The following is a 25,803-nucleotide window of genomic DNA, read 5'->3' as shown; positions in this document are numbered from 1 at the left end:
GTATTTGATTTTTTTGCACTACGTCAAAAGAAGCTGGATGATGAGATTTTCAAATTGCGAAAAGCTAATATAGATGCCAAGTTTTCTACATGGGATGACCGTATCAACAATTTCTCGGTCAATCAAATTTGGGCACTTCTTGCTAGATTCGACTCAAACCTGGAAGCTGCAAATAAGAAGATCAAGATGATAAAGGGAAAGTATCAAACTTTGGTTGAAGATTCAAAATCAGGTATGTTGGCTGGTCCTGGTACCGAAGCAATCCAACCAAGAGTTAATCTTTTTAGTCAAGCTCGAACCTGCTTGTTTCAAAAGAATTTGGACCTAGAAGTCACAAGCCGGCAACAACCTATGTCAGGACTAAATCCATTTAACGTGAATATGCCTTCTTATTACCCTTTTGGCTCCAGCGAGGCCCTCCGAATGCATCCCTTCAGTCTAAATCCTACAGATAATTCGATGACATTGCTGTCCAGAAATGGTTCGGATTTCACTCAAATGGATGGAGAGTCTAGTAGCAGCATAACATATAGTTCACTTTCACCACAGGCTCGTTATGATCCAGGAGCTCCAATGCTTGACAATGTAATGTTCAGTAACCCCTGGGGAGTTTGCTTCTACGATCCATTTATGCAGCCAATGACACCCTTTGGCCAGTCTGCAATGCCAAGCTTTCCATCTCAGACTGACAAGTTTTATCGTGACATCGGAGATCAGTACGGATCAAAGAGCAAGAAACAAAAGTAGACGGTTTGAACTTTTGGAGTAGAGTGGTAATTAATTTGAGATAATGTTCCAAACACTCATGTCATGTATTCATTTCACGCATTCACTTTTTATTTTAGAGACTTAAAATCAAAGTATGAAAATTTTTATAGACAAATAAAATTTTAAAAACTTATACATTACGTGAATAAGTGAAATGAATGTATTATATTAGTATATATATATATATATATATATTTTCCCTTATTTTAAAGATTACCTTAAACTCAATTAGTTGTTTAAGCTTAGGCTTTGTTTTGGTCTTTTCCTTTTTGTTCTTCATTAGTTTGTTTTCTTCTTGTTTTACATAAGATTCTTTCTTAATTTAGGGTTTAATTTTTGTTTTATGTAGTATGATTAGTTTGGGAATGTTTAATTTGGGATATATATTTACATGCCTGCTAGCATCAAGGAAAAAAAGTAATTATCGTTAGATCATATCCTAATCTTACAAAGGACAAGATTTAGGTAAAATTGACGTAAAGTTGATGAAAATTTCCCCTTAATAAAAACTAAATAAAATTAAAATTGAGTCAAAATCAATAGGTCAATAGAATTCAATGAAAGTATTATAATATATAAAGAATTAATGAAAAAAAAAAGGTAATAACATCTATATATGAAACGCAATTTGGAAGAAAGAGTGAACATCAGATAATTTATTTTAATAAACTATTTAATCGTTTTAGATTATTTAAATTTTGTATAATTAATTTATACATTTAATAAGATCTATCAATCTATGACTTGATTTTCAATTTCAAATTTAATTTTCATTTAATCACAAATTTTTTGGTATTTCCATTTAATGGTTATTAAGAGAAAACTTCACAAACTTTTTTTCTCAGCGAAAATTGGATTTATTAAACAAAAGAATCATTACGAAACAGTTTATTCCAACCAGGGAAAAAGCTTTTAAAACAAATCACTCAATGCACCCCAAAACAGAACATCAAAACACCCAACTACAGCCAAGCTTGAAAGAAAACACAGTAGTCCACTCGCACTTTTGCTAAAGAATCGGTGAATGAATTAGCCTCCCAATAGATGTGGACAAAGTTTATCTCACCATGAGTTCCTTTATTCTATCAATTTCCCCAAATAACTTCAACAGCTTCCAAGGTATCTTATAGTTGTTATAAACCCATCTAACCACAATCTTAGAGTCTGATTCCATGATTAAATCACTTCGAAAAGATTGAATCATTCTGTACCAAAAAGATAATTTTTTTTTTTTTACAATCATATCATTTTTTTAAATACTATCATAATATATAGATCCAAAAATCTATAACTAAACTTAATAAATGGAGTCATCACTAATCTTTTTTTAACTAATTGTAATTGGTCACCTAAGAAATCTATCTTCTTAAGGAGTTCCTAAGCTTGACTAAGGATCCCTAAAAGAATAAGTTTGGATTACAAACTAGAATAAGATTCGTGAGTTCAGTTACATATGAAGAAGGTTATAGCACTCTATACACCCATCGGAGGATGATACTATATTATTTTAAATTTATCTTAAGGTTTTGATTCTAATTATCTTAAATTTTTATGTTCAAATATTAGAAATAATTCTTAAGATTTTCATTCAATCTAGTAAAACTCTTAAAAAATATTTTTTCACCTCAAGAGTATTTAAAAATCCATTTTGTTTTCTTGAAGAGGCTTCGTCATTAGTAAGTTTTTTTAGTTTTATTTTTTATTTTTGTCAAAAATATATTTAATTATTCCACAATTTGGATTAAATTAGAAATATTTTCTCTTATTGAATTTCTAAATTCTCCACCATTTTGGTCTATTTAGAAATTCTTTTTATTTTTTTATTTTTAAATTTTTCACGTCAATTTAGAAAAATTTTCTTTTTCGAAATTTCTAAATTTTTCACAATTTGGGCCTATTTAGAAATTCTTTTTCGCTTTTTTTTTGAAGAAAAATAATATGACAATTATTTTTTTATGAAATTTCATTTAAATTCTTCTACTATTTGGGACAATTTTAAAGAAATTTCTCAACTAGAGATTTCTTAAGAATTTACCATTTGAAATTTCTAAGAATCTCATCATTGGATAATTATCAAATATTTTCAACCAAAAATTTTATTTCTTTTATTTCTTCTTTTTTTTGTTTGAAAATAAATATTAATTATTGTTATTAAAATTTTATCTAAATTATTCCACCATTTGGGATAAATTTATAAAAACTGCTCACCTAAGAATTTTATAAAAATTTACCAATTGAAATTTCTAGAAATTTCTAAAAATTTCATCATTAGATAATTAATACTTATTCTAAAAAATATATTTTATTTTTTAAAAATTTAATCATGAAAAAATACTGAGAAAAAAAAACACATAAATAAAAAATAAATTTAAATTTAAAAAAGTATCAAAAAATACAAAAAAAATGAAACGACTCAGCTGGAGGGTTCGACACAGCTTAATGACTTGGCTCAGGAACTCGATTTGGCTCAACTCGGCTAAAGGGGTTTGGTTGGCGCGCAAGTTGACGAAACGGGTTGCATTCAAATCGGATCACCCGAATAGAAACACGCAGATCTTGGGAAGTTACTTAATGTCAAAACGACATCGTCTCAAAGCGCTATAAAAGATCAAATTTTAGCTTTTCTGCTTCAGATCTCCCTTTCCCCCTCTCTCTCTCTTTCTTTTTTTTCTCTCTCTCTCTATAAATCGAAGAACTTTGGTTGAATTTTCATCAGATTTTAAAGAAAGTCGTCGAAATCTGAGTTGGTTCGTCGAAAGTTCATCGAAAAATTAAATCGGCATTGAAATCTTCCACCAGATTCTGGAAAACTTGCTAAAAAATTCAATCGGTGTCGAAAAGTTCATCGAAAAATTCAACCGACGTCAAAAAATTCATCAAAAACTGAAAATTTTCATTGAAATCTAGGAATTTTTTAGATTTTTCTAGAAATCTTCAATTTTTTATTTGATTTTTGCTAACCTTTCTACTTTCTGCCGTATATTTTTTTTCTGTGTGATCACCATGATCTCTATATTCTATATTCTGTGTCCTTTTCCTCGTATCCCTGATCTGTGTTGCTATGTATGTATTTATAGAGCTAAATTAGAAGAGTTTTTGATTAGTTATGAGTCCACCCTTGATTGGGTTTTCATATTAACAGAAACCTTAAGATTTATCCTACTTCAAGTTAAAATTAAGATGAACTCTACAACCACTAATTCAAGACAAAAATTAGGAAAATTGAAGATAAATTAGTATGAAACTAACGAAAAATAAAAAAACTAATAATAATCAATAGAAAGATAAACCCAAAAATAAATAAATAAATAATGGAAGTTTGAACTTGAAATTTGGATCATATTGAACCAAGCTCAATAGACTTAAGCCCAGACCTTATTGAACTAGGCCCAATAAGCTTCGGCCTGAATCAATTAAAGTGTCTACAAATACAAATCAAATATGGTATAAAATAATTATTATCATATCATATCCATTATCTTAAATACCAAAGATGATTTTAATTTATTATTTATCTTTAATTTTTATTGTTTATTTAATTAAAAAAGATTTTTTTTCCCACAATATCAGCGTTCAATTATGCATTCCGAGCCTTTAATGTAAAGGAATAGGTAAAACAAGTAATAATAATACACGATCTTTGGTCTCATGATCTTCAACCCCATGGCCATCACCATGTTGATACATGCATTGGGCCATCCTTGCGACGTTCATTGCAATTTGGATAAACGTTTTAGAGAAGGGGGGATGATCAAATAGACCTTCATTCATTCTTTTCCATGTTGCATCAATTAACTTCCTTATGTGCTGACGGGCTTCTTCTTCAGAAGAGCCAGTTTCGTGCATGTAACATTGAATTGATTTTGGAACATCACCTCTTTTTAGTTCATCCTAATCAAACAAATGCCAACAAAAAGCATTAGATCAATCAATATATCTGAATCACATTCACAACCGGAAATCTTTCATGTAAGAAAACATTAACCAAGGAGTGTACATATGATTATATATTGCATACCGATGATGTCCCAAGATCGTTCGCTAGTCGTAAAATCATGGACGAGCAATAGATTATATTGCTGTGTTCCTTGAAGCTCTCCAACCACTCCTTTCTTGTTGAATTTGTGAAGATATAAGCATGTGATAGTAGTACGGGAGCCGAAATCGAAATCCATGCATTATCGATATACTCTTTAAAGGTTGGTTTGTATCCACTATAATACCACTTTGCCTCCACTAAGTAAGTTTTGCATAGCTCTGCCCACTGAACAAATATAATTTTAATTTAAAACATAAAGGAATCAAAACTAACTTAGATCTAGTAAAGAGTTTTGATTACTACCGTTTTCTTCAAGAAAGGAATGGTATTAAATCCTTGTTCCTTAAGAGTATCAAAAGCCATTTCGTTTATGGAGTTGTAAAGAGCAAGGAAACATATCTTCATACATTCTGGGAGCTGCTCCATCGCATTGACATCCCATCTGAAATTAGAACATTATAATAATAATAGTATGTCACTTAAATTCTGGTGCCAAAAAATATTAAATATATAGTAGTATTACTATTATCTACATTGGTTAACAAATTTTGGATTTTTTTTATTCTTTTTTTTATGTCTGTTAACAACTGTTAAAAAAAAGGATATCCAACAGACAGCTCATTGGAATGTTTTGCTAGAGATTAAGGCAAAATCATCAAACCAAAACAATAACATTAAGAAAGGAGAAAATGGTTGAAAACAAAGGTAACATGCTTTGTTTTGTAATCAAAGTTTCACTAGTACTTACTGAAACTTTGTTTGATTTTGTTTCTGGTCACAATCCGAAACACCAGATATTTTTTGCTCCTTACGATTGTACATTTGTAAGCAAAAAAGTTAAAAAGTACTTCTTTCCATTGGTCATTTTCAACCTCCATCACTAGCACAACAGATCGTGTTGTACAAGTCTGCTACAATCCCACATGCTATGTTGGTTAATAAATTGCAGCTGATATCTTTTGTTTCGGTTGTGTAAAGTAAGCCAACATGTGAGAGAGAGTGATGAGGGTATCATTGGTCTCGATCTTCGATACGAAGGTATTTTTATAAAAAAAAAAAAAAATTAAAGGTAAAAGTAGGAGATTTTTTGCATTTGTATTTAGTTATGTAAGTCAATAAATATCATATTAAAAAGAAAGTAAGAAGGATAGAGAGAAAAGCAAATGAGATGAATTATTTTTATAATATTTGAGTTTTCATATTTATAGATAAATTAAAAAAATTATAAAGGAACAATTAAAAGAAAATTAAGTTGAGGTAGCACCGATCTTATTAGGTCAGCACAAATGAAAAAAAAATATTTTTAATTATTTATTGAAAGCTTTGAGAGGAAAAAAAATTATTGTATCTTTTTTACCATTAAATGTCTCTAATAAGAATTTTCATTATTAATTTTTGGATTTCCTATATTCATTTATTATTAAAATTTAATTAAAGTCAAAGTCCAATAGTATATATATATATATATACCAACCTCTCAACAGCTTCCGTGAAGAGCTCCAACTCATCCAAGGTGCCATACACATCATAAACATCATCTATGGTAGTTATTAATGAGTTAAGCTTTGCCAGAATTCTTCTTGCTTTCCCAGAGTGAGGATCAGGTGCAACGCCCACAGTCCACAAAAAGTTCTCCATTAACCTGTCTCTAGCAAAGCTTAGCTTTTCTCCGAGACCTATATTCCTCCACCACCTGCAGTAGGTTTTATGGAGCAAAGTTTGAAGTTAGGATTTTTTTTCAAACTCAGAGAGTTTTTGTATGAGACAAAAAAAAAAAAAGTTTCCTAATCAGTGCAAAAGCCAAAGAAAGCTAGAATCTCATGTACTTATCAGAAGATGGAAGGTATTGGACAGCTGGTGGTTTGTATGGCTGTGTTTTGTGCATAGCTTCGGTGTGGATATTTTGAGCAATAAAAATAGAATATATATATTTGATGTAATATCTGTGTTAAAATTTATATATTATCAATAAATTAAATGATATTATTTTATTAATAAATTTTTATTTTTAATTTAAATTTTATGTATTTATTTTAAAGATTTGTAAATATTTATTTTTATCATTAATGAGATAATATTATCTAATTCACTAATGATACATTAAATATGAATTCAGAAAAATATCAGACGCCCAGCTCTATCCAAATTAATTCAAACACTCCTACTTTGCTGCATGACGATTATGCTTTAAAAAATCAAAACAAAATATCTTGAAAATTTAATTCACTAAATAGATAATTGAAAATTTAAAAAATCAAAACATATTCATGCACTTACATTGAAGCATGTCTTAGATCATCCTGGTGCACAGCTTGCACAATATTGAAGTCTAATTTGGCAAGCTCCAAAAGAAAGGGGTTTCTGTCCTCTCTTTCCTCATACACATCTATAAACCACCAGGCTTCCAACCTTAAAATCCTCCATTGTAGCGGAAGTTCCAAAGCATGTTCCACAAGCGTGGCAAGATATTGATCTGAGTTCTCCTGCTTCAGATATTGCTGGAGATGTTTAGTTGCGAAATCTCTTGCATTGTCCATGATGTCTTCACCCTCTACCGAAAAATATGAGGCATCATACAAGTTAAGCAGTCCTTTGCAGTCCTCACAAAGACCTGCCTTGAAGTTCCCCATCTCGCCCATGAAACTAGAGAAAACCTCTGCACGTATGACAACATTTTCATTATTTTTATTATGACTATTTTTATACAATTTCTACACTTTTTACCTTGAGATACTTTATAACCGTGCTGCCTTAGGAGCCTAAACTCAAGTGCTGTAGCATATAAATTGTCTTTCTTCCAGGAAACCTTGCTCTGATCTGCCATTATACTCTCCAAAATCCTCTTGGTTTCCTTCTCAAAGTGATAAGATAATCCAAGCCTCTGCAAGGTGTCGACTAGTTCGAGTTTCTCCAAAGGATCCATCACTTTGTCAAGCATCATTCTCACTTCCCCCACAAGTCTGATAGCTCGCTCATTATATGATTCGCCCTAAGAAGATTGCATAAAATTTAATCTTATAATTAAAAAGCTATTGGGATTTTAACTACTTATTACAAGAAAAAAAAAATGTATATTATACCAGATAGTCGCTCTTGAGAGACTGAATATAATCGTACTTCCAAATGGGAGGACGGTAATTAGCAGATCGTCTAACAATTTTTTGATCTGAAACATTGGCTTTAGCAACAAATTTGGTGGCTGGGACTCGAACAACACTGAAACTGTTGAGGTTTGATTCTTTGTCCGAGATGCCTTTGGTATACCTTCTGATGAGACTGCTGCAAGGAACGGAAGCAAGGAGAGAAAGAGCCATGGTGAAATTAAAGCTCCACTTAACCAGTACAAAAGATATTTAAGTTTGGCCTAGTTTCAGGCATATGTTCAATGCTTTAATTTTTCTATTTATACTTAAGTGGTCGACATTGAAAAATTATAGAAAAAAAAAAAAGGGGGTTTATAATTTTAATCAGTAAAAATTTTATTACTTGATTATAGACCGACGATACTCTAGTTTTTTTATTTATTTCATTTGCTTCATTTAGACACTTTTTTCTGCCCACCTTATATCATGTACATAGAGATATTAATCTTATCCATACTTAAATAAGAATCCAATTTTTTATCCGAATAAAAATAAGGATGAGTATTATATTATAAGTACAGAAATGATGGTAGATACGATTTTAAATTTTTATTAGGTATGAAGATGGAGATGGTTATAGTAATTACCTCGTACCCGTACTTTTTATATATTTATATATATTTAATAAATAGTTTTTTATTAAATAATATAAATTAATATTTAAGGTTAGTTAGAATTAATATATTTTATTGAAAAAATTTATGTTAATAAAAAATTACTTAAATATACAAGATAAAAATAAAAAATATTTAAAAAATAAATTTTAGTTTTTATTTTTCTTAAAAGTTACAAGCATAAAAATTATACATACCTATTAAATACTCACAAGAATAGTGATGGAGATAAATTTAAAATATTCGTTGAATATAGGTACGAAATGTGTATAATATAAAAATTCAATAATAAAAATGAAAAATGTTTTACCCTACCTCTACCCTACCCAATGACATCCATATATTTACACACTCATTTGCATCACTTTCTATTGTTGCTTTCAATCATTCACTTATACATGATACACAAAACACCTTTTTTTTTTTTTATAATTTTTCAATGTCGGCTAAAAAATTTATCCCTTAGATTAGACCTTTGAAAGGAAAATGGATAAAGAAATTAATGAGTGGGTGGATCTCACTTCTCTTATCGTTTTAATTTTGGTTGGGGGATTAAGTCATGGAGAAAAAGAGAGACTAAAGATGAAGAATAAAGAACAAAGAGATGAAAGAAGGTACCTTGCCGATTGATTTTGTGGTCGATCAAATTGGATTGTTACGTCAGTTTGCTTGACTTGCTTAAATATTATTTTTCTTCATTTTAAAGTATTTTATTTGTTTATTTTTAATGTAAAAAAAGAGTTTAATCTAGTTTGAAAAGAACAAATGATAATGGATTTTATTTATCTTCATTAGGATTTTTATTTTAATTTTGTGAAATAAATTATCAAGAGTTTCAGGTTTATATCTAAGGCAAACATAGACCAAGAGAGCTTCATTTCCTTTTTAATTGATTACAAACATTTCTAAATCATATTTACATTATAATTTAAATGTGTGTTTTTTTTTTATTATTTACAATACTTTTATTTTTATTTTTATGAATTTCATTGTAAATATTATGTATTTAGTAACCTGCGCAGCATAACGCGCCTTAAACACTCGTACAATATTAAAGGACGCCTAATTGTCGGTAACTCTTTGTCAAAGAATACAGTTTGGAGATAAAAATCTAAAAAAAAAAAAAAAAAGGAAAGAAAAATAAATAAGAAAAACCAAGAAAATTTTAAGGAGAGGACTTACTGCAATTTTTCATGACTAGTTCAATGCCTAAGTGGAGCTCATGAATTCTCTCTGGATTTTGAGTTTTAGATCTTTTTATTATTTAGCCCAAATACACTATTGGTTTCTGAATTCATCTTTTCAGACTGTTTTTGGGGGCCCATTTTTTTTTTTTTTGGGTTTTATTAGCTTTATGACACAAAATAAACAAAAATAAAATGAATGTAGAAGAAATAAAGTAAGTGACATAAAGACAACTTAAATGAAAATTCAATATAATCAACAAGGCTTTTTACACAACAAATTAACATCATTAAAAGCTTGATCATTAGTGCTGTGTCTATCGAGCAAATACAATTTTTTTTTTATACATAGAGAAACAAGATTCAAATTTATTTTTTTGGGCAAAAGATAATAAGATTATTATTTAGGATTAGATTGGCTTGCTTGTTTTGCAAATTTTATTGGCATTATGAAATGAACTAATGATAACTTCCACAGCTTCAGACTCCCTTTGACATTCTATAATTGCTGCTTACACTGAGCCTATCGTTATTAGCACTGAGCCTAAGATGCTGTTACATATAAAATACAAAAAGTTATCTAGATAATTAATAGAAAATTGGAAATTGTAAACAAATCGAGCTTAAAACCTTCCTATATTCAGCCTTTTGTTTAAGAAGAGAAATATCCGACCGTCGCTACTTATACGAGAATCCAACAATAAACCTTAGTCCTGTACGAACCAATACCCCTCTTGGAACAAGTTAACCCAGGAGGATTTTAACAAAAGAAAATGATAGCAATGTATATGTATGTAGCAAATTGACCATAATTATTCTGTTTAAAAGAATATAGGAGGAAGTTAGCCACCCACTAAGAGTGATCAGTTGGAAGGCCATGATGATCCTGTTGGACTGCCGTTTGGGAAGTTTGAATATATATGCTCATCTCGATCTCTGTTGTCTCTTAGTTTTGTCTTTATTATTGTCTTAATTTCGGCTCTATCAGAGATTGCCTTGCTTGGATCACAACTTTGGTTGGTATCTTGAATGACTACATCCTCAGCTTCAGACTCCAGTGGCCATTCTTCAAGTGCTTTTTGTGCCGAAGTCGTATTCTCCTTGGCTTTTCCCCATGATACAACATATACCCCTCTAATTATCAGCACTGAACCTGAAATGTTGTTACATGAAAACATGTGAATTTAGATAAATAGAGACGCAAGGATAACGAAAATTGTGAAGAAATGCTGGATCAATCAACTTGAATTGGAGTTTAAATTTAACCTTCCTATATTTAGCCTCTCATTTAAGATCAAAGATCCAACAATGTCTACATATACTAGTGTTAAAGAGTTGAAGCTGGATACAAATAATGGCCCTCTCAACCGCAAGCACCAAATCATAAGAACAACCGTTAATGCTGTACCGATGACTCCCTTTAATTAGAAGACGAGTATAAGAGTTAAAAAGGGATTTTATCGAAGAAAAAAAAAAAGAAAAAGCTATGTTATTATTCGATGGAAGCTACCGTTTTTACCGTGTAAACAGCGTTAAGAAGCCTAATATTCCAGCCAAGCTTCCATGGAGACCAGTTCCTCTCAACAATTAAAGCATAAATTGTTGCCTGAAGTGATGCTGTGATGCACGTCAAAGCAGAAGTCCAATATATGAAAGGATAATGTTCACCCATCTTGGGCTGTGACAAACTATCCATGGCTACCCGTGATTAATATATTCCAAAGTAGTAAGGTGAATTTATTGGAAATAACTTACTAGAATTATATACCAAATTGCAAAAGATACGCAGGAACCCAGAGCCAGCAATGAACCTAACACTTGCTGACCAAGCATATCATGTTTCTTGTTTACATGACTATATTTGGCTAGGTTTATGTTGGTTGACCAAAGGTTAATCTCATGTCCTTTGTAAAATGTAAGAATCATTGCTCCACCTATGCTCAAGAAAGTGCCCACCATCTTGGCCTGTCCCGCTAATGTTCTGATTCCCAATCTCCCCAACCTGAAGAGTGGGAAGGAAAATCCACAAATTATTAAGAATTACTAAGTAATTAAAATCACAATATATTTGTTAATTTTATAGATTGATTGTATTTCCGTATACAATTTAATTCTTAAACTAATTGGACTGATTTTCTATTATACTTTATTAATTTGTTTTTTAAATAAAAATACTAAAATTGAAAATCTCCCATGAGATCTTAAAGAACCTTAAGATGACTGCGAAGATGAATGTAGCAATAGGAACTAGGTTGGACATGGCTGTAGCAAACGTTGCAGATGTTAAAGGATAAGCTTTCAATGAATAAATTCGGTGCCAGTGCTCCCCTGCAACAAAATTCAAACTTTATATATGACCTAGTTAGGATTAAATATTCTTATTGTAATATCCCAGCCCAAATAATAATTGGGCTAGACTAATACTAAAGCTCATCAGTTTATTAAGACATTATTTAGTAAAAGAAAAAGGGCTAAAGTATTAGATGAAAGAAAACTTAACTATCCTGAAATAGAAAGGAAATAGAGTTCTTCTTCCTCATCTTCCTTAGGGTTAGAGAATATGAAAAATCAAGTTGGAGATTCACAATCAGAGGCTACAATCAAGTTAATCTCTTAAAAGTGAGTACATGCTCTCTTTTTGTTTAAAAAGAAATATCAAGTTCATTGCTATTATTTGGAGTTGAAGTTTTGAGAGCAAAACCAAGAAAAATCATGAAATCTTTCATTAATCTTCATGATCTATTTGGTTAAATTACTGGGCTTTGTTTATTTCATGTTCTTAAGATTTATTGATGATTATTTAATTGAGTTTGAAGGCTGAAAATAAGGATTTGAGTTTTTAAAGATTGAAGGAGAAATTATATTTTTGGATGAAATGTTGTGATCTGTAATAATGAATTAAAATAGAATTTTGTATTAATTGATAGATTATTGTTGTGATTATTATATATCATTGGAAAGCATTTTGAATCTAGTTTCTAATGAAACAAATGAAAGTCAAATCCAAGTTTTTATGAAGACTTGTCCAATTTTAACTTAAGGATATGCAGGCTGTAAGATAGCAGCATTATGGTTGAATTACGAAATTCTTCTTAATTTGTATACAAGGATTTACAGATTAAGCCATATATGTTTGGAAAGCTTATTGAGTCTACTTTCCAATGAAATAAGCGGAATTGAATTTGGAGTTTCTTGTGAATAAATATATAATTTTTATTAGAAGGTATACAGGCTGTTTGGCAGCAGTATATGACATGGATTTCAAAACTTTTTATAATTAATCTACAAGGAATTACGATGTGTGCCATATATGGTTAGAAAGCTTATCAAGTCTAGTTTTTAAAGCATTAAAGAGATCATAATTCTGATTTCTATATATTGAGATATGACTATTTTAATGAAAAGAGGTCAGGCTGCCAGTATTAATTAGTTAAGTTAACCCTGTTGCGCCTGAAGCAATAATCACAACAATACAGAAGCAATAGACAACAATCAATAATCAAATGCGCAGGAAAAATAAAGCACACCAAGATTTACGTGGAAAACCCTCCAGTGTAGAGGGAAAAAACCACGGGCCACCAGAAAAATCTTCACTATCAAATAATAGTTATACAAAGTTCTTCTCTAGCTAAAACTAGAGCTAATCAACAACTAGATAAACAATTGGAGAAATCTCACCAAATAAGTGACTCAACAAATACACCCTGGATTTGTTCCTAGAGAGCTTCAAACCCGATCTTCACCGTTCAGAATGTATAACTCTGAATCATAAACCTCCTGACAAGGTTCCAACTCAATCGGACCACGGATCGACTTCCGTTTAACCAACTCTCCCTTCTCATTTTTCTCTCTATGCTTTTCTTGGCTTTTCTTCTTTCTCTGCTTGGTTGTCGACACACACCTAAAACAACCCCACCTCTTTTTTATTAAGTAGCTAGGGCTCTGTGTAAAATAAAAGATCAAGGCCCATGGCCTTTACTTGGTCCAAAACCACTTACATGGGACTGGACCCCATTTTCCTAACAATCTCCCCCTCCAGCCCCATTAGGAGGAGATTCATCACCATAGCAGTTTCATTTGGAACTTACCTTGGCCAGGGAACTCATTTCGGCCAAGTTACTGCAAAGCTCAAGCTTTTCCCTGGGAAGTATCTTAATCAACATATCTGCCACATTTTTATCAGTATGGACTTTCTTCAATAGCATCTGCTGTTCTTCAATCACTGAACGTAACCAATGATATCTAACATCAATGTGCTTTGTTCTAGCATGGTACATGGTATTCTTACTCAAATCTAAAGCACTCTGGCTATCACAAAATACCACATACTCTTTCTGATTCAACCCTAATTCAAGAAGAAAACATTTCATCCAAAGCATTTCTTTACATGCTTCAGTTGCTGCAATATACTCAGCCTCTGTAGTTGACAAAGCAACACACTTCTGTAACTTAGACTGCCAAGATACAGCTCCTCCTGCAAAAGTGAACAAATACCCTGAAGTAGATTTCCTACCATCAAGATCGCCTGCCATGTCAGCATCAGTAAACCCTTCTAGAACTGGTTGTGAAACTCCATAAGTCAAGCACATTTTTTAGGTACCCCTCAAATATCTAAAAATTCATTTCACTGCTTCCCAGTGAACCTTTCCTGGATTAGAAAGAAATCTGCTCACTACACCAACTGCATGAGCAATGTCAGGCCTTGTACAAACCATAAGATACATTAAAGAACCGACTGCAAAAGAATAAGGAATACTAGACATAGCTAGTTGCTCTTCCTTAGACACTGGACAAGATTTCTTACTTAGGTGAAAATGGTTGGCAAGTGAACTACTAACTGATTTAGCATGTTGCATGTTGAATCTACCAAGCACTCGTTCAACATACTTTTCCTGTGACAACCACAGCTTTCCAGCTCTCCTATCCCGGATAATATCCATACCAAGAATCTGCTTTGCTGGACCTAAATCTTTCATATCAAAAGACTTAGATAATTGTTCTTTCAACCTGTAAACTATACTAGCATCTTGTCCTACAATCAACATATCATCAACATATAATAATAGGATAATGAAGTTACCATTAGGGAATTGTTTAATATACACACAAGAATCCGCTGCTGTTCTTTTATAGCTATGACTCACCATAAAAAAATCAAACTTTTTGTACCACTGTCGCGGAGCTTGTTTCAAGCCATACAAGCTTTTCTTCAATTTGCAAACTAAGTGCTCTTTCCCTTTCACTTCAAAACCCTCAAGCTGATTCATATAAATATCCTCCTGCAAATCACCATGCAAAAATGCAGTTTTAACATCAAGTTGCTCAAGCTCAAGATTCAAACTAGCTGCCGATCCCAGTACCACTCGAATAGAACTCATTTTTACAACTGGAGCAAAAATCTCATCAAAATCGATGCCTGGTTTCTGAGAAAAACCTTTTACTACCAATCGAGTTTTGTACCTCACTAGTTTGTCACCATCCTTTTTCAACTTGAACACCCATTTATTCTTTAATGGCCTCTTCCCTGTTGGAAGTTTAACAAGATCATAAGTACCATTCTTTCGCAATGACTCCATCTCTTCTTTCATTGCTTTTAACCAGTGCTCTCTATCCGGAGTAGCCTGCACATCTTGAAAGCTTTCTGGCTCCCCTTCACTGGTAACTAAAATAAAATTTGAACTTGGATACCTGGTAGATGGCATGCGCTCTCTAGTAGATCTCCTAGGCTGAGACTCTACATCACTTGATGCCGAAGGTAGCTCCCCCTGCTCAACACTCTCAGGTAGAGAGGATTGCTCTCCCTGCTCAAAACTAATAGCATCTGGCTCATCACCAACTGTAGCTGGCTCATTCATATCGCCAAGTTCTGTTTCTGGCTCATTTTCACCATCTGTGGCTCTTTCCTGTGAAATCTCTGTCGATGTTGAAACATCACACTCAACAGTAACTCGTGTAGTCTTCTCATTTTTCTCAAGGTCTGCTATGGTTTCTTTTTCATGAAAGACCACATCTCTGCTTCTGACTGTCTTTCTCTTTACTGGATCCCATACCCTGTAGCCAAATTTCTCATCACCATATCCTACAAACACACACTGTGTAGCTTTACTGTCAAGCTTTGATCTCTGCTCTTTCGACACATGCATGAATGCTTTACACCCAAAAATTTTCAAGTGAGAGTATGAAGCATCTTTTCCTGTCCACACTCTTTCTGGAATGTCAAAGCCCAAAGGAACTGATGGTGACCTGTTAAGTAAATAACAAGCTGTGTTGACTGCTTCACCCCAGAATGGCTTTGGTAATTTTGCCATCCTCAACATACATCTGACTTTTTCCACAATGGTGCGATTCATTCTTTCAGCTATACCATTATGCTGCGGTGTTTCAGGTTCTGTCCTCTCATGCCTGATCCCATGCTTTGAGCAATACTCTTCAAAGCTTTTAGATGTGTATTCCCCACCATTATCAGTTCGAATACACTTCAAGGGTAACCTTGTCATCCTTTCAACCATGGTATAAAATTTTTAAAAATACTGCAGTACCTGACTTTTATATTTCAACATATACACCCAAGTCTTACGTGAAGCATCATCAATAAAAGTAACAAAATATCTGCTACCACCTAATAACTCAACCTCAATGGGACCACATACGTCAGAATAAATTAATTCCAATATATTTTCTTTTCTCTGAGAACTTTTACGAAAAAAAACTCTATGATGCTTACCAAACAAACAATAATCACATGAATCGAGATACATACCTTTGGTCAAGGGAATGAGAGAGTGCCTTGCCAAAACCTGTAACCATTTTTCACTCATGTGTGCCAGCCTCTTGTGCCACAAGTTTGCTGAAGCATCATTTTCAACGGTATTTACCTGATTACCGTTTAATTGCATCCATGTCTTATACATTGTGCAGCATAGTTTTCCCCTTGCAACTACCATAGATCCTTTGAGAAGCTTCCACTGTCCATTCTTTTGTCGGCTTTCATATCCCTCCTTATCAAGGACATTAATAGCAAGCAAGTTCATTCTCATATCTGGAATGTGTCTGACATCCCTTAAAGTCAACATGCAGCCTGTACTAGTTTGTACAATAATATCATCAATCCCAACAATCTGCGATACACTCTTGTTTCCCATTTTGGTACAACCAAAGTCTCCTGCTTTGTAAGTTGTAAACAACTCTCTCTTAGGAACACAATGATATGCCGCTCCTGTGTCAACTATCCACTCAATGCCGGGATCACTAACATGATTACAATCACCATGTGTACAAATCAAAGTAACTGAATCACTATCTGAATTCACTGTAGCAACATTGCCATCATCTGAACTCTTGCCTTTCTCATCTTTTCGCTCTTGCTTCAAGATTCTACAATTTTGTTTTATATGACCCGCCTTACCACAATGGAAACACTTCACTTTACCTTTAGATTTGGATCTATGTTTAGACTTACCATGGCCTTTTGAGTCCTGACCTCTGTCGATGTTTCTACCCCTATTCTCTGTGACCAGAGCTTGATTCCCAGGGTCTACATCTTTTCGCCTCGCTTCTTCATTAAGCATACTGTCCTTTATCATCTCCAATGTCACCTTATAATCAGGAGATGAATTAAGAACAGTCACAACTAGAGTATTCCAGCTGTCTGGCAATGAACCCAAAAGAAATAATGCCTTCATTTCATCATCCATTTTAAGCTCCATAGTAGTCATCCGATTAAATATATCTTGAAAATCACTCAAGTGCTCTGTAACAGATCGTCCATCCCTGTACTGTAAAGTTGCAATCTTTTTAACAAGCATAACTTTATTCATACCTGTTTTTCTCTCATACAATGCTGCCAATTTTTCTCAAACAATGTGAACATCTGACTCCTGCGCTACATGATGGAACACGCTAATATCAACCCATTTTTTGATTGTAGCCAGCGTCTTTCTACCTAGCTTCTTCCAGCTTTCATCTTTCATATCTGCTGGTTTAGTCGAATCACCCAATACTGGCTCATACAAATCTTTACAGTATAGATGATCCTCCATCATAGGCTTTCAAATTGAATAATTCGATGCTGTCAATTTTATCATGGAACCTGTATCACCCTCTATGATCTCAAACAGAATTTACTTCTATCCTGGGATGCTTCTGTATCGATGTTTCAAAATAACCCTTGCTCTGATACCACTTGTTGCGCCTGAAGCAATAATCATAACAATACAGAAGCAATAGACAACAATCAATAATCAAATGCGCAGGAAAAATAAAGCACACCAAGATTTACGTGGAAAACCCTCCAGTGTAGAGGGAAAAAATCACGGGCCACCAGAAAAATCTTCACTATCAAATAATAGTTATACAAAGTTCTTCTCTAGCTAAAACTAGAGCTAATCAACAACTAGAGAAACAATTGGAGAAATCTCACCAAATAAGTGACTCAACAAATACACCCTGGATTTGTTCCTAGAGAGCTTCAAACCCGATCTTCACCGTTCAAAATGTATAACTCTGAATCATAAACCTCCTGACAAGGTTCCAACTCAATCGGACCACGGATCGACTTTCGTTTAACCAACTCTCCCTTCTCTTTTTTCTCTCTCTGCTTTTCCTGGCTTTTCTTCTTTCTCTGCTTGGTTGTCGACACACACCTAAAACAACCCCACCTCTTTTTTATTAAGTAGCTAGGGCTCTGTGTAAAATAAAAGATCAAGGCCCATGGCCTTTACTTGGTCCAAAACCACTTACATGGGACTGGACCCCATTTTCCTAACAAACCTTTTGTATAACTTAGTTGATTTTTGTATAAATGGTCTCAAAAAGGGTTGATTAAATTCTGATCTCTTGAAATGATCTTGGATAAGCCATTAATTATTTTCGAGAAAAAACTAAGTGGTGGAATCGAATGGAGGTAAGTAGAATCTCACACACTTTGCTTGTTTTCGAATCTATGTATATATGTATGTTTCTAAATGAATGAATATTTTATTTTATTATTTTCGATGTATGAAAATAAGATCAAGTATATGATTATTTTATGTTTCTCTATATAAATGATGGATCATACTTATGAATGAAATAAGAAAATGATTTATGTTTAAAGAATGATTTTATGATAGCTACGTTTTTATATCCCTGGGAACTGGGATCATCGACACCAGAATTAGTTCTACGATCCTGGCTAACGGGTAATAATAGTTAGCAAAGACATGATCATACGGCCTTAGCTAACGGGTAATAGTAGTTAGCATAAGGCCCTGGCTAACGGGTTATAATAGTTAGCAATGATCATGAGAATAAAATTGTCGATACGGCCAATGTCACGGGTTATAGCAGTGACCGTAGCTAATGATAAACCAATGATAATGATGATGATGATTTATGATGATTTTTAATGATTGATCCATGATTTGGTTTGATTATGATATTTGAATGATAGCATATTTTGCAATGATTTATGAAGTGACATATTTTGATATTGATTTATGAATTATTGAAATATTTGACAAAACGATGATCTTGAAATGTTTTGATATTATGATTTGATGAATGTTTTGAATGATCTATATGATGTGTAAGAAAACGATGCTTGATCTAGTAAGGTATGTGAGCCTATACTTACTGAGCTGTGGTTTGCTTATTCTCCTTTTACTTTTTCTTTACAGATGACTGAGTGATAAGTTTTGTTAGTCTTGTGTGAAGCTAGAAGATGAAATGAGTAAGATTACTTAATCGTCGGAGAATATGTTGGTCAATGAGATTTTAAGAGGCAGTTTTGTATTTTATATGGTTTGTATTTAGATATATAAAGATGTATCATCAGTTGGATTAAAGATATGAATTTTACTTGGTAGATTATTTTATTGAAGAATTTTAGAATGTTTAAGAAAGAAGGTTTAGTATTACTTTGAGATTTTCTTCAAGGTAATATGGCCATGTTACGTCCTGATCTCGAGGCGTGACACTTATAGCTTCTAAAAAAAAATTTTTTAAAATCCTTTGCTCAAAAGATGAGTTATACATTTTTTTCCTTTTTCTAAAAATATAGGAATTAAGGTGAAATCTGTTATTATACAAATACAATATTAAATTTTATCATTATACTTTAATTTTATTGAATTTTGCACTATACATTCAATTTTATTGATATTTCGGTGAAAAAATTGAAATATTTTGTTGATGCAAATATTACTATATGTTCTCTTAATTTTGTTGATTTTAAAACAAAAAATAATGCAATTAAAATATTTCAAGAAATATTATGTTAATGCAAAAGGTAAATTTTCATCAATTTCTTTACTCTTATGTCTAAAAATGAAAAACATTAAAAATTCAATGACAAATTTTAATAAAATTAAAGTACAATAAAAATTTTCACTATTTTTTTTAAAGTAAAGAAAAATCACTATTAATTCATAATACAATGATAAATTTGACCTTAACCTCAAAATATAATAATTTCTAAAAAAGGTAATTTTAACCTCAACCAACCAAGATACGTAGCTAATACCTTCTTTGGGAAACTCTCGAAAGATTGTCATAATGATTTTGGGACAGTCAGACAGAAAGAATTTTAAAATAAAAAAAAATGTAAGTCCCCACCAATTTTTTTTAGGATGTGACTAGTCACCCAAAAGTTTATCTTTTTAATAAAGCGATAAAAGTGAGTTTAAAGTTTATCAAAAAGATAAATTTCGGTATACGAAAACCATGTTGATTCCGAGAGTCGGTTAGCATGAGGAAGGATTAGCACCCACCAACGCCTATAAATTGGTACAATTTAATCATACGCTATTTTTAGTGTAAGATGAAATGGTTTCAATTTGAAATTTAATACTAATTCCCTTCATTTAAAAAAATATTTTTTGCTAAAATATTTTATTTAGAAATATTGAGAAAATCTTTAAGTTAAAGAATTATCTTAAAATTCTCCAACATCTAGGAAGAATTTAAGATAACTCTTTTCACTTGAGATTTAATACAATATCCCTTAAAATAAAAATAACACTCCTTGCAAGAAATGATTTTTGGTAACTCTCTAATATCTAGGTATAGTACCGAGAATTACTCCCTTTGGAATGTTATTTTTGTTTTATTTTATAATATCACAATTTTAAAAGTAAATAAAAAATATTTTGTGTGAAAAGTAAATGATGGTATTATTAGATAGCAAGTAAAATTTAAAGACAAAAAAATACAAACAAGTACAAACAGTAACAAATAAATGCATGCAAGCCAATAGGTGTTGTGTATGATAATGAAATGCAAATTTGAAATTGGATTCTTAAATATAATGAGACCACCTTAACTCCCCAACATCTAGACGAAGCTTAGGTGCGACTATTCATATTTAAGATCCTATGTTATTAGTACCTTTTTTTATTTATTGATTTTAATCCCATGGTTAAAGCGAATTAAGGACTAATATGAAAACTTAATGAAATAAGGTTTCTTAAATATCCCATTGTCTAGACGGCATTCGAGAACAAATTATTTCAAGATTTTCATACATGTCCTTAGGATTTTTGGATGGTCTTAGTTAGAGCTTAGGTCAAGGTTTTAAAGGTTAGGGTTTCAGATTTTGGAGTTTTGGATTTTGGGGTTTTGGTTTGAGTTTCAAGGGTTTTAGGATTTGGTTTTAGGGTTTAGAGAGTTTTAGGGCTTGAATTTTAGGGTTTGAAAAGTTTAAGGTTTTGATTTTAGGGTTTGGGGATTAGGTTTTTTATTTTAGTGTTTAAAGGGTTTAAGGTCTTAGTTTTACGGTTTGAAGGATTTAGAGTTTTGATTTTAGGTTTTAAGGGGTTTAGGGTTTAATTTTAGGGTTTGAAGGGTTTAGGGTTTTGCTTTCAGGGTTTGGGGGGTTTAGGATTTTGATTTTAGGGTTTTAATTTTAGGGCTTGTAGGTTTGAAGTCTTAATTTCAAGGTTTGGAGGGTTTAGAATTTTGATTTTAGGGTTTAGGATTTTGATTTTAGGGTTTGTATTTTAGAGTTTCAATTTTAGGGTTTGTTGGTTTGGGGTCTTAATTTCAAGGTTTGGGGGGTTTAGGATTTTGATTTTAGGGTTTGGATTTTAGGGTTTTAATTTTAAGGTTTGGGGATTATGGTTTTAGTTTTAAGGTTGTGGAATTTAGGGTTTGGATTTTTTAATTTAAAAAAAAAACACAAACATCTCTAAAAATCTCCATCATCTAGGCGAACTTTTAGAGCAAGTTTGATTTTTATGATTTTTTAAAAAATTATTTAAAAAATTTTTTAAGAAAATTTGTTATTAATAATGTTACTAATTTATTTAGTGTTTTTTTTAATAATAATAATTCCCCAACATCTAAGCAAAATTATCATTATTTAAAGTATAATCGTATTCCCTTCAACATCTAGATGGGGAAATTTTTTTTATTACTAGTTAATTTTATAATCATTTTATAATTTTCTATTTAACACTAAGTTATTATCATTCAGGAAAAATATACCAAAAATTTGAAATCATTTTTTTATTATTGTTGTTATTATAAATTATTATTCTAAAATAAAAGATATTTATTCTAACAAATTGAGGTATTAAACATGTTTAAATAACAATAATAAAACCAAAATAATATAAATAATATATATAAATCCAAAGAAAAATCTAGAAAAAAAGAAAAAAAAACCTGAACTAGACCAGTCAACGGTATTGTCAAAGAGCAGGTCTGATTAGGAGGTTCAAACCGGTTCAGTTGGATCAATCAGGGCTAAAGGCTGAGGGGTGCCAAGTGTTGGGTCAATTTGTGCGGATCTTGGATCGGATCCGGGTTGATGTGCAGATCTTTCCCTCCCCAAACGACATCGTTTTGTGTTTTTGATCTTCTATATAAAACCAATTTTTTTTACTTCATTTCAAACCCCCTTCAGAAAAAAAATTTCTAGAGCTTCAAAGCTTTGCCACTGTCCACCCTCCAGACCGTAGCACCGATTGTTGCCTGCATCACCATCGACAGTCGCTGTCGGTGGCCGTCAATGGTCGAAAAATACCAAAATGCTCCAAAAAACTCTCTTCGATGCCTCTTTCCAAATGTGGTATCCTTTTCACCGAAGATAGTCTCGATCGACGTAGATCGGGGCTCAAAATTTTAGTCTTCTTTTTTTTTTATAGCGAAATTAATGGTTGATTTTTTTTGCTTATTTGCAGGGGCCTGGCACTGAGGTTCCTCCCTGGGAAAAGGACTATGTGATTTTTTTCCTTGGGTTAGTTTTCTGGTTTTTTTTCTTTTTTGTCAGTGCCTAGGTTATTGAATATGGGAAAGCTATGATTTCTGGGTGTGGAAGCTAGGATTTTTTTGGGTGTAAAAACTAGTGTTTTTTGGGTCTGTTCAAGTCTTTGTCCGAGAGAAACAAAAGGGAAAGAAGCTGGGTGCTTTATAGAGTTGGGCAATGATGAAGGGTGGAGTAGATTACGGTTGTAGGGGGTGGTTGCAGGGTGGCTGGATGTAAGAGTAAGGTGGGCTGTAGGGTAAACCCTTGATGGCTGCAGGGTGGCTGATCTGATGGGACTGGACAAAAGGCTGGATAAAGCCAGCAAGGGTGCCATACACCAACCCCCTTACTTTTTTTTTTAATTTTTAATTTTTTGTTGTATTTTTTTGTTTAATTAATAAATTAATATTAAAGTAAAAAAATAAAATAAAATAAAATAAAAGATAAGTAGGCTTTAGGCTTAAAGAACTAGATTGGGCTTCGAGCCTGGTTAAATCGAATTGGGCTTGAAGCCTAGTTGAATCAAAATCGGGCCTGGAGCCCAGTTGAATCAGAATCAGGTTTGGGTCTGAAAACCCAATACACGCAATGAATTTTAAATCGAGACTCAACTAAAAATCGAACAAATTTGGTGTGTCTACAAAGATCAAATTGTTTGATACATTCATTGGAAATAAAAACGATCATTCTTATACTTACCCAAATAGCCCCGATAAAAAACCTTGGAACACTATCTTCCATGTCAAATTTGTTGTACTCTTCCTGTAAATATAAGATTGAAATATGCACAATATCAACTGCATGCGCTACATATGATGTTCTTGTCAAATATATCATATTATGGACTAATTTCAGGACAAAGTTGAATGAAAATTGCCAGTGAAGTCAATGTTTCATTAAATGTCATGCAATTCATAGTTATTCTTAGATTGAAAATTTTCAGTCAAATGGTTGAAATTCATAATGATATATGCTAATTTGAAGCTCAACCTTAAGATTAAATTTTTTTTTTCCTTCTTTTCCATTTCCATCCTTAGGAAATGCAAGAAAATTAGGAAAGAAATTAATAGAGAGTAAAACATATACAAGTAATTAGAAAAAGATGTGAAAATTAAGTTACCTTTCTAATACGAATACAAATGGAATCACACAAGTAGTGGCAAAAATGAATCTGTAAATGATGAGTACTCTCATGCTCATGCCATCAATCACAACCAACTTATAACAGATAATTACTCTAGCATATGCTGCTCAAACCAGCAATATAAGTATGACTGGTTTAAGCCCTTAAAGAAGATCACAAAAATTTTTACCACTACAAAAAAATGAAGATTTAGTGGTTGTTTTTTTGCGGTATTTTTAAATAAACGTCACAAAGTTTCATATTTTTATAAGATTAATGACTTTTTTTATAAAATGCCACTAAATTCTTATATAGCGACGTTTGGATTTAAAAACGCTACTAAAATATATTTTCTAATAAGTGTTTTTGCATTCCTTAAAAAACCCTCAAAACGTTAGAGGGAGAGATCAAACTTAGGACTTTATTGTTAATAGTCGTATGCTCTAACAACTAAATTGCTCCAATGTTTTTAGCAAAAGATTATTCAAGGTATTTTTGGTAAAAAAATGCTTTGAATAATCTTCAATAAAAATTAGAGGAGATTATTCAAGGTATTTTTTACTAAAATCGCTTTGAATAACTCTATTCAATTTTTTGTAAGGGATTATTCAAGGCATTTTAGTCAAAAATACCTTGAATAATCCAAAAAAAAAAAGACAAGCAGAACACACTTTGAATAATCCCTTTCAATTTTTTCTAAGGGATTATAATTTTAAAAAAATGAAAGAGGATTATTGAAGGCCTTTTTTTGTAGAAAATGCCTTAAATAATCCAAAAAAATGAAAAAGATTATTCAAAATACTTTTGGCCAGAAATGACTTGAATAACTCCATTCAATTTTTTTAAAAAATTATTCGAGGTATTTTCTAGCTAAAAACACCTTGAATAATCCGTTTTATTTTTTGAGGAGATTATTCGAGATTTTTTTTTGTTAGAAATACCTTGAATAATCTTTAAAAAAAAATTGAAAGAAATTGAATAATCCAAAAAAAAAATCAAAGGGGATTATTCAACTCATTTTTTGCCAAAAACGCTTTAAATAACCCCATTCAAATTTTTGTAAGGGAATATTCAATGTATTTTCCTAACCAAAAATGCCTTGAATAATCCCAACAAAATAGGAGAAAATTATTGAAGGCGTTTTTTATAGAAAACGTCTTGAATAATTTCTCAAAAAATTAAATAGATTATTTAAGGTGTTTTTAGCTTGAAGTGCCTTGAATAACCCTATTTAATATTTTGTAAAAGATTATTCAAGGTATTTTTTGGCCAAAAACACCTCGAATAATCCCAAAAAAATGAAACAAAATTATTCAAGGTATTTTTGGCTAGAAACGCCTTGAATAACCCGATTCAAGTTTTTGTAAAAGATTATTCAATGTGTTTTCTGGTCAAAAACACCTTCAATAATCTCAAAAAAAAAAATTGGAAGGGATTATTGAATGCGTTTTTAGCCAAAAACGACTTCAATAATCACACTTTTCTACTACTAAATTTTACTTAAATTTCAAACCCGTGAGACCCTTTTTTGCTTTTCTTTTTCCTACTCATTTCTTTCATTTCTGCTCATTTTGGATCACTTTTTTCTCATTTTTTGCCTAAATTTCAATCATTTTGTAGTCAATTTTTATCTTCTTTCCTTTCATTTTTGTAAATTTCAAGTTAGCTTTCTTGCATTTTGGGTCAAATTTCTAAACTTTTAGTCTG

At 31.9% G+C, this 25,803-nt stretch overlaps 1 protein-coding gene and 1 pseudogene across 1 annotated transcript; both read right to left on the bottom strand.

The window, feature by feature from the left end:
- Positions 1–4,091: 4,091 nt before the first annotated feature.
- On the bottom strand, positions 4,092–8,185 carry LOC111292658 (terpene synthase 10-like). The gene is made up of 7 exons (XM_022885145.2): positions 7,888–8,185; positions 7,532–7,796; positions 7,085–7,463; positions 6,282–6,500; positions 5,111–5,249; positions 4,787–5,032; positions 4,092–4,659 (listed from the first exon to the last, which is right to left on the bottom strand). The coding sequence occupies exons 1-7, from the start codon at positions 8,119–8,121 to the stop codon at positions 4,363–4,365; spliced, it is 1,779 nt and encodes a 592-aa protein (XP_022740880.2). The 5' UTR covers positions 8,122–8,185; the 3' UTR covers positions 4,092–4,362.
- A 2,426-nt stretch (positions 8,186–10,611) lies between these two features.
- On the bottom strand, positions 10,612–25,656 carry LOC111292488 (WAT1-related protein At1g25270-like; annotated as a pseudogene).
- Between the last annotated feature and the right edge of the window lie 147 nt (positions 25,657–25,803).

Source organism: Durio zibethinus, chromosome 10 (genome assembly GCF_047325235.1).
Source record: "Durio zibethinus cultivar Kanyao isolate XHJ-2024 chromosome 10, ASM4732523v1, whole genome shotgun sequence".
Taxonomy (NCBI): Eukaryota; Viridiplantae; Streptophyta; class Magnoliopsida; order Malvales; family Malvaceae; genus Durio; species Durio zibethinus.
The sequence above is the reverse complement of the archived record's forward strand: the minus strand, read 5'-3'. Positions and strand labels throughout refer to the sequence as shown.

Excerpts from the sequence above, each read along its gene's own strand:
- LOC111292658 (XM_022885145.2), bottom strand. The coding sequence starts at position 8,121 with ATGGCTCTTTCTCTCCTTGCTTCCGTTCCTTGCAGCAGTCTCATCAGA. Across the intron at positions 6,501-7,084 it reads GATCTAAGACATGCTTCAAT|GTGGTGGAGGAATATAGGTC; the intron begins GTAAGTGCATGA and ends AACCTACTGCAG. Across the intron at positions 5,250-6,281 it reads TTCACGGAAGCTGTTGAGAG|ATGGGATGTCAATGCGATGG; the intron begins GTTGGTATATAT and ends TTCTAATTTCAG.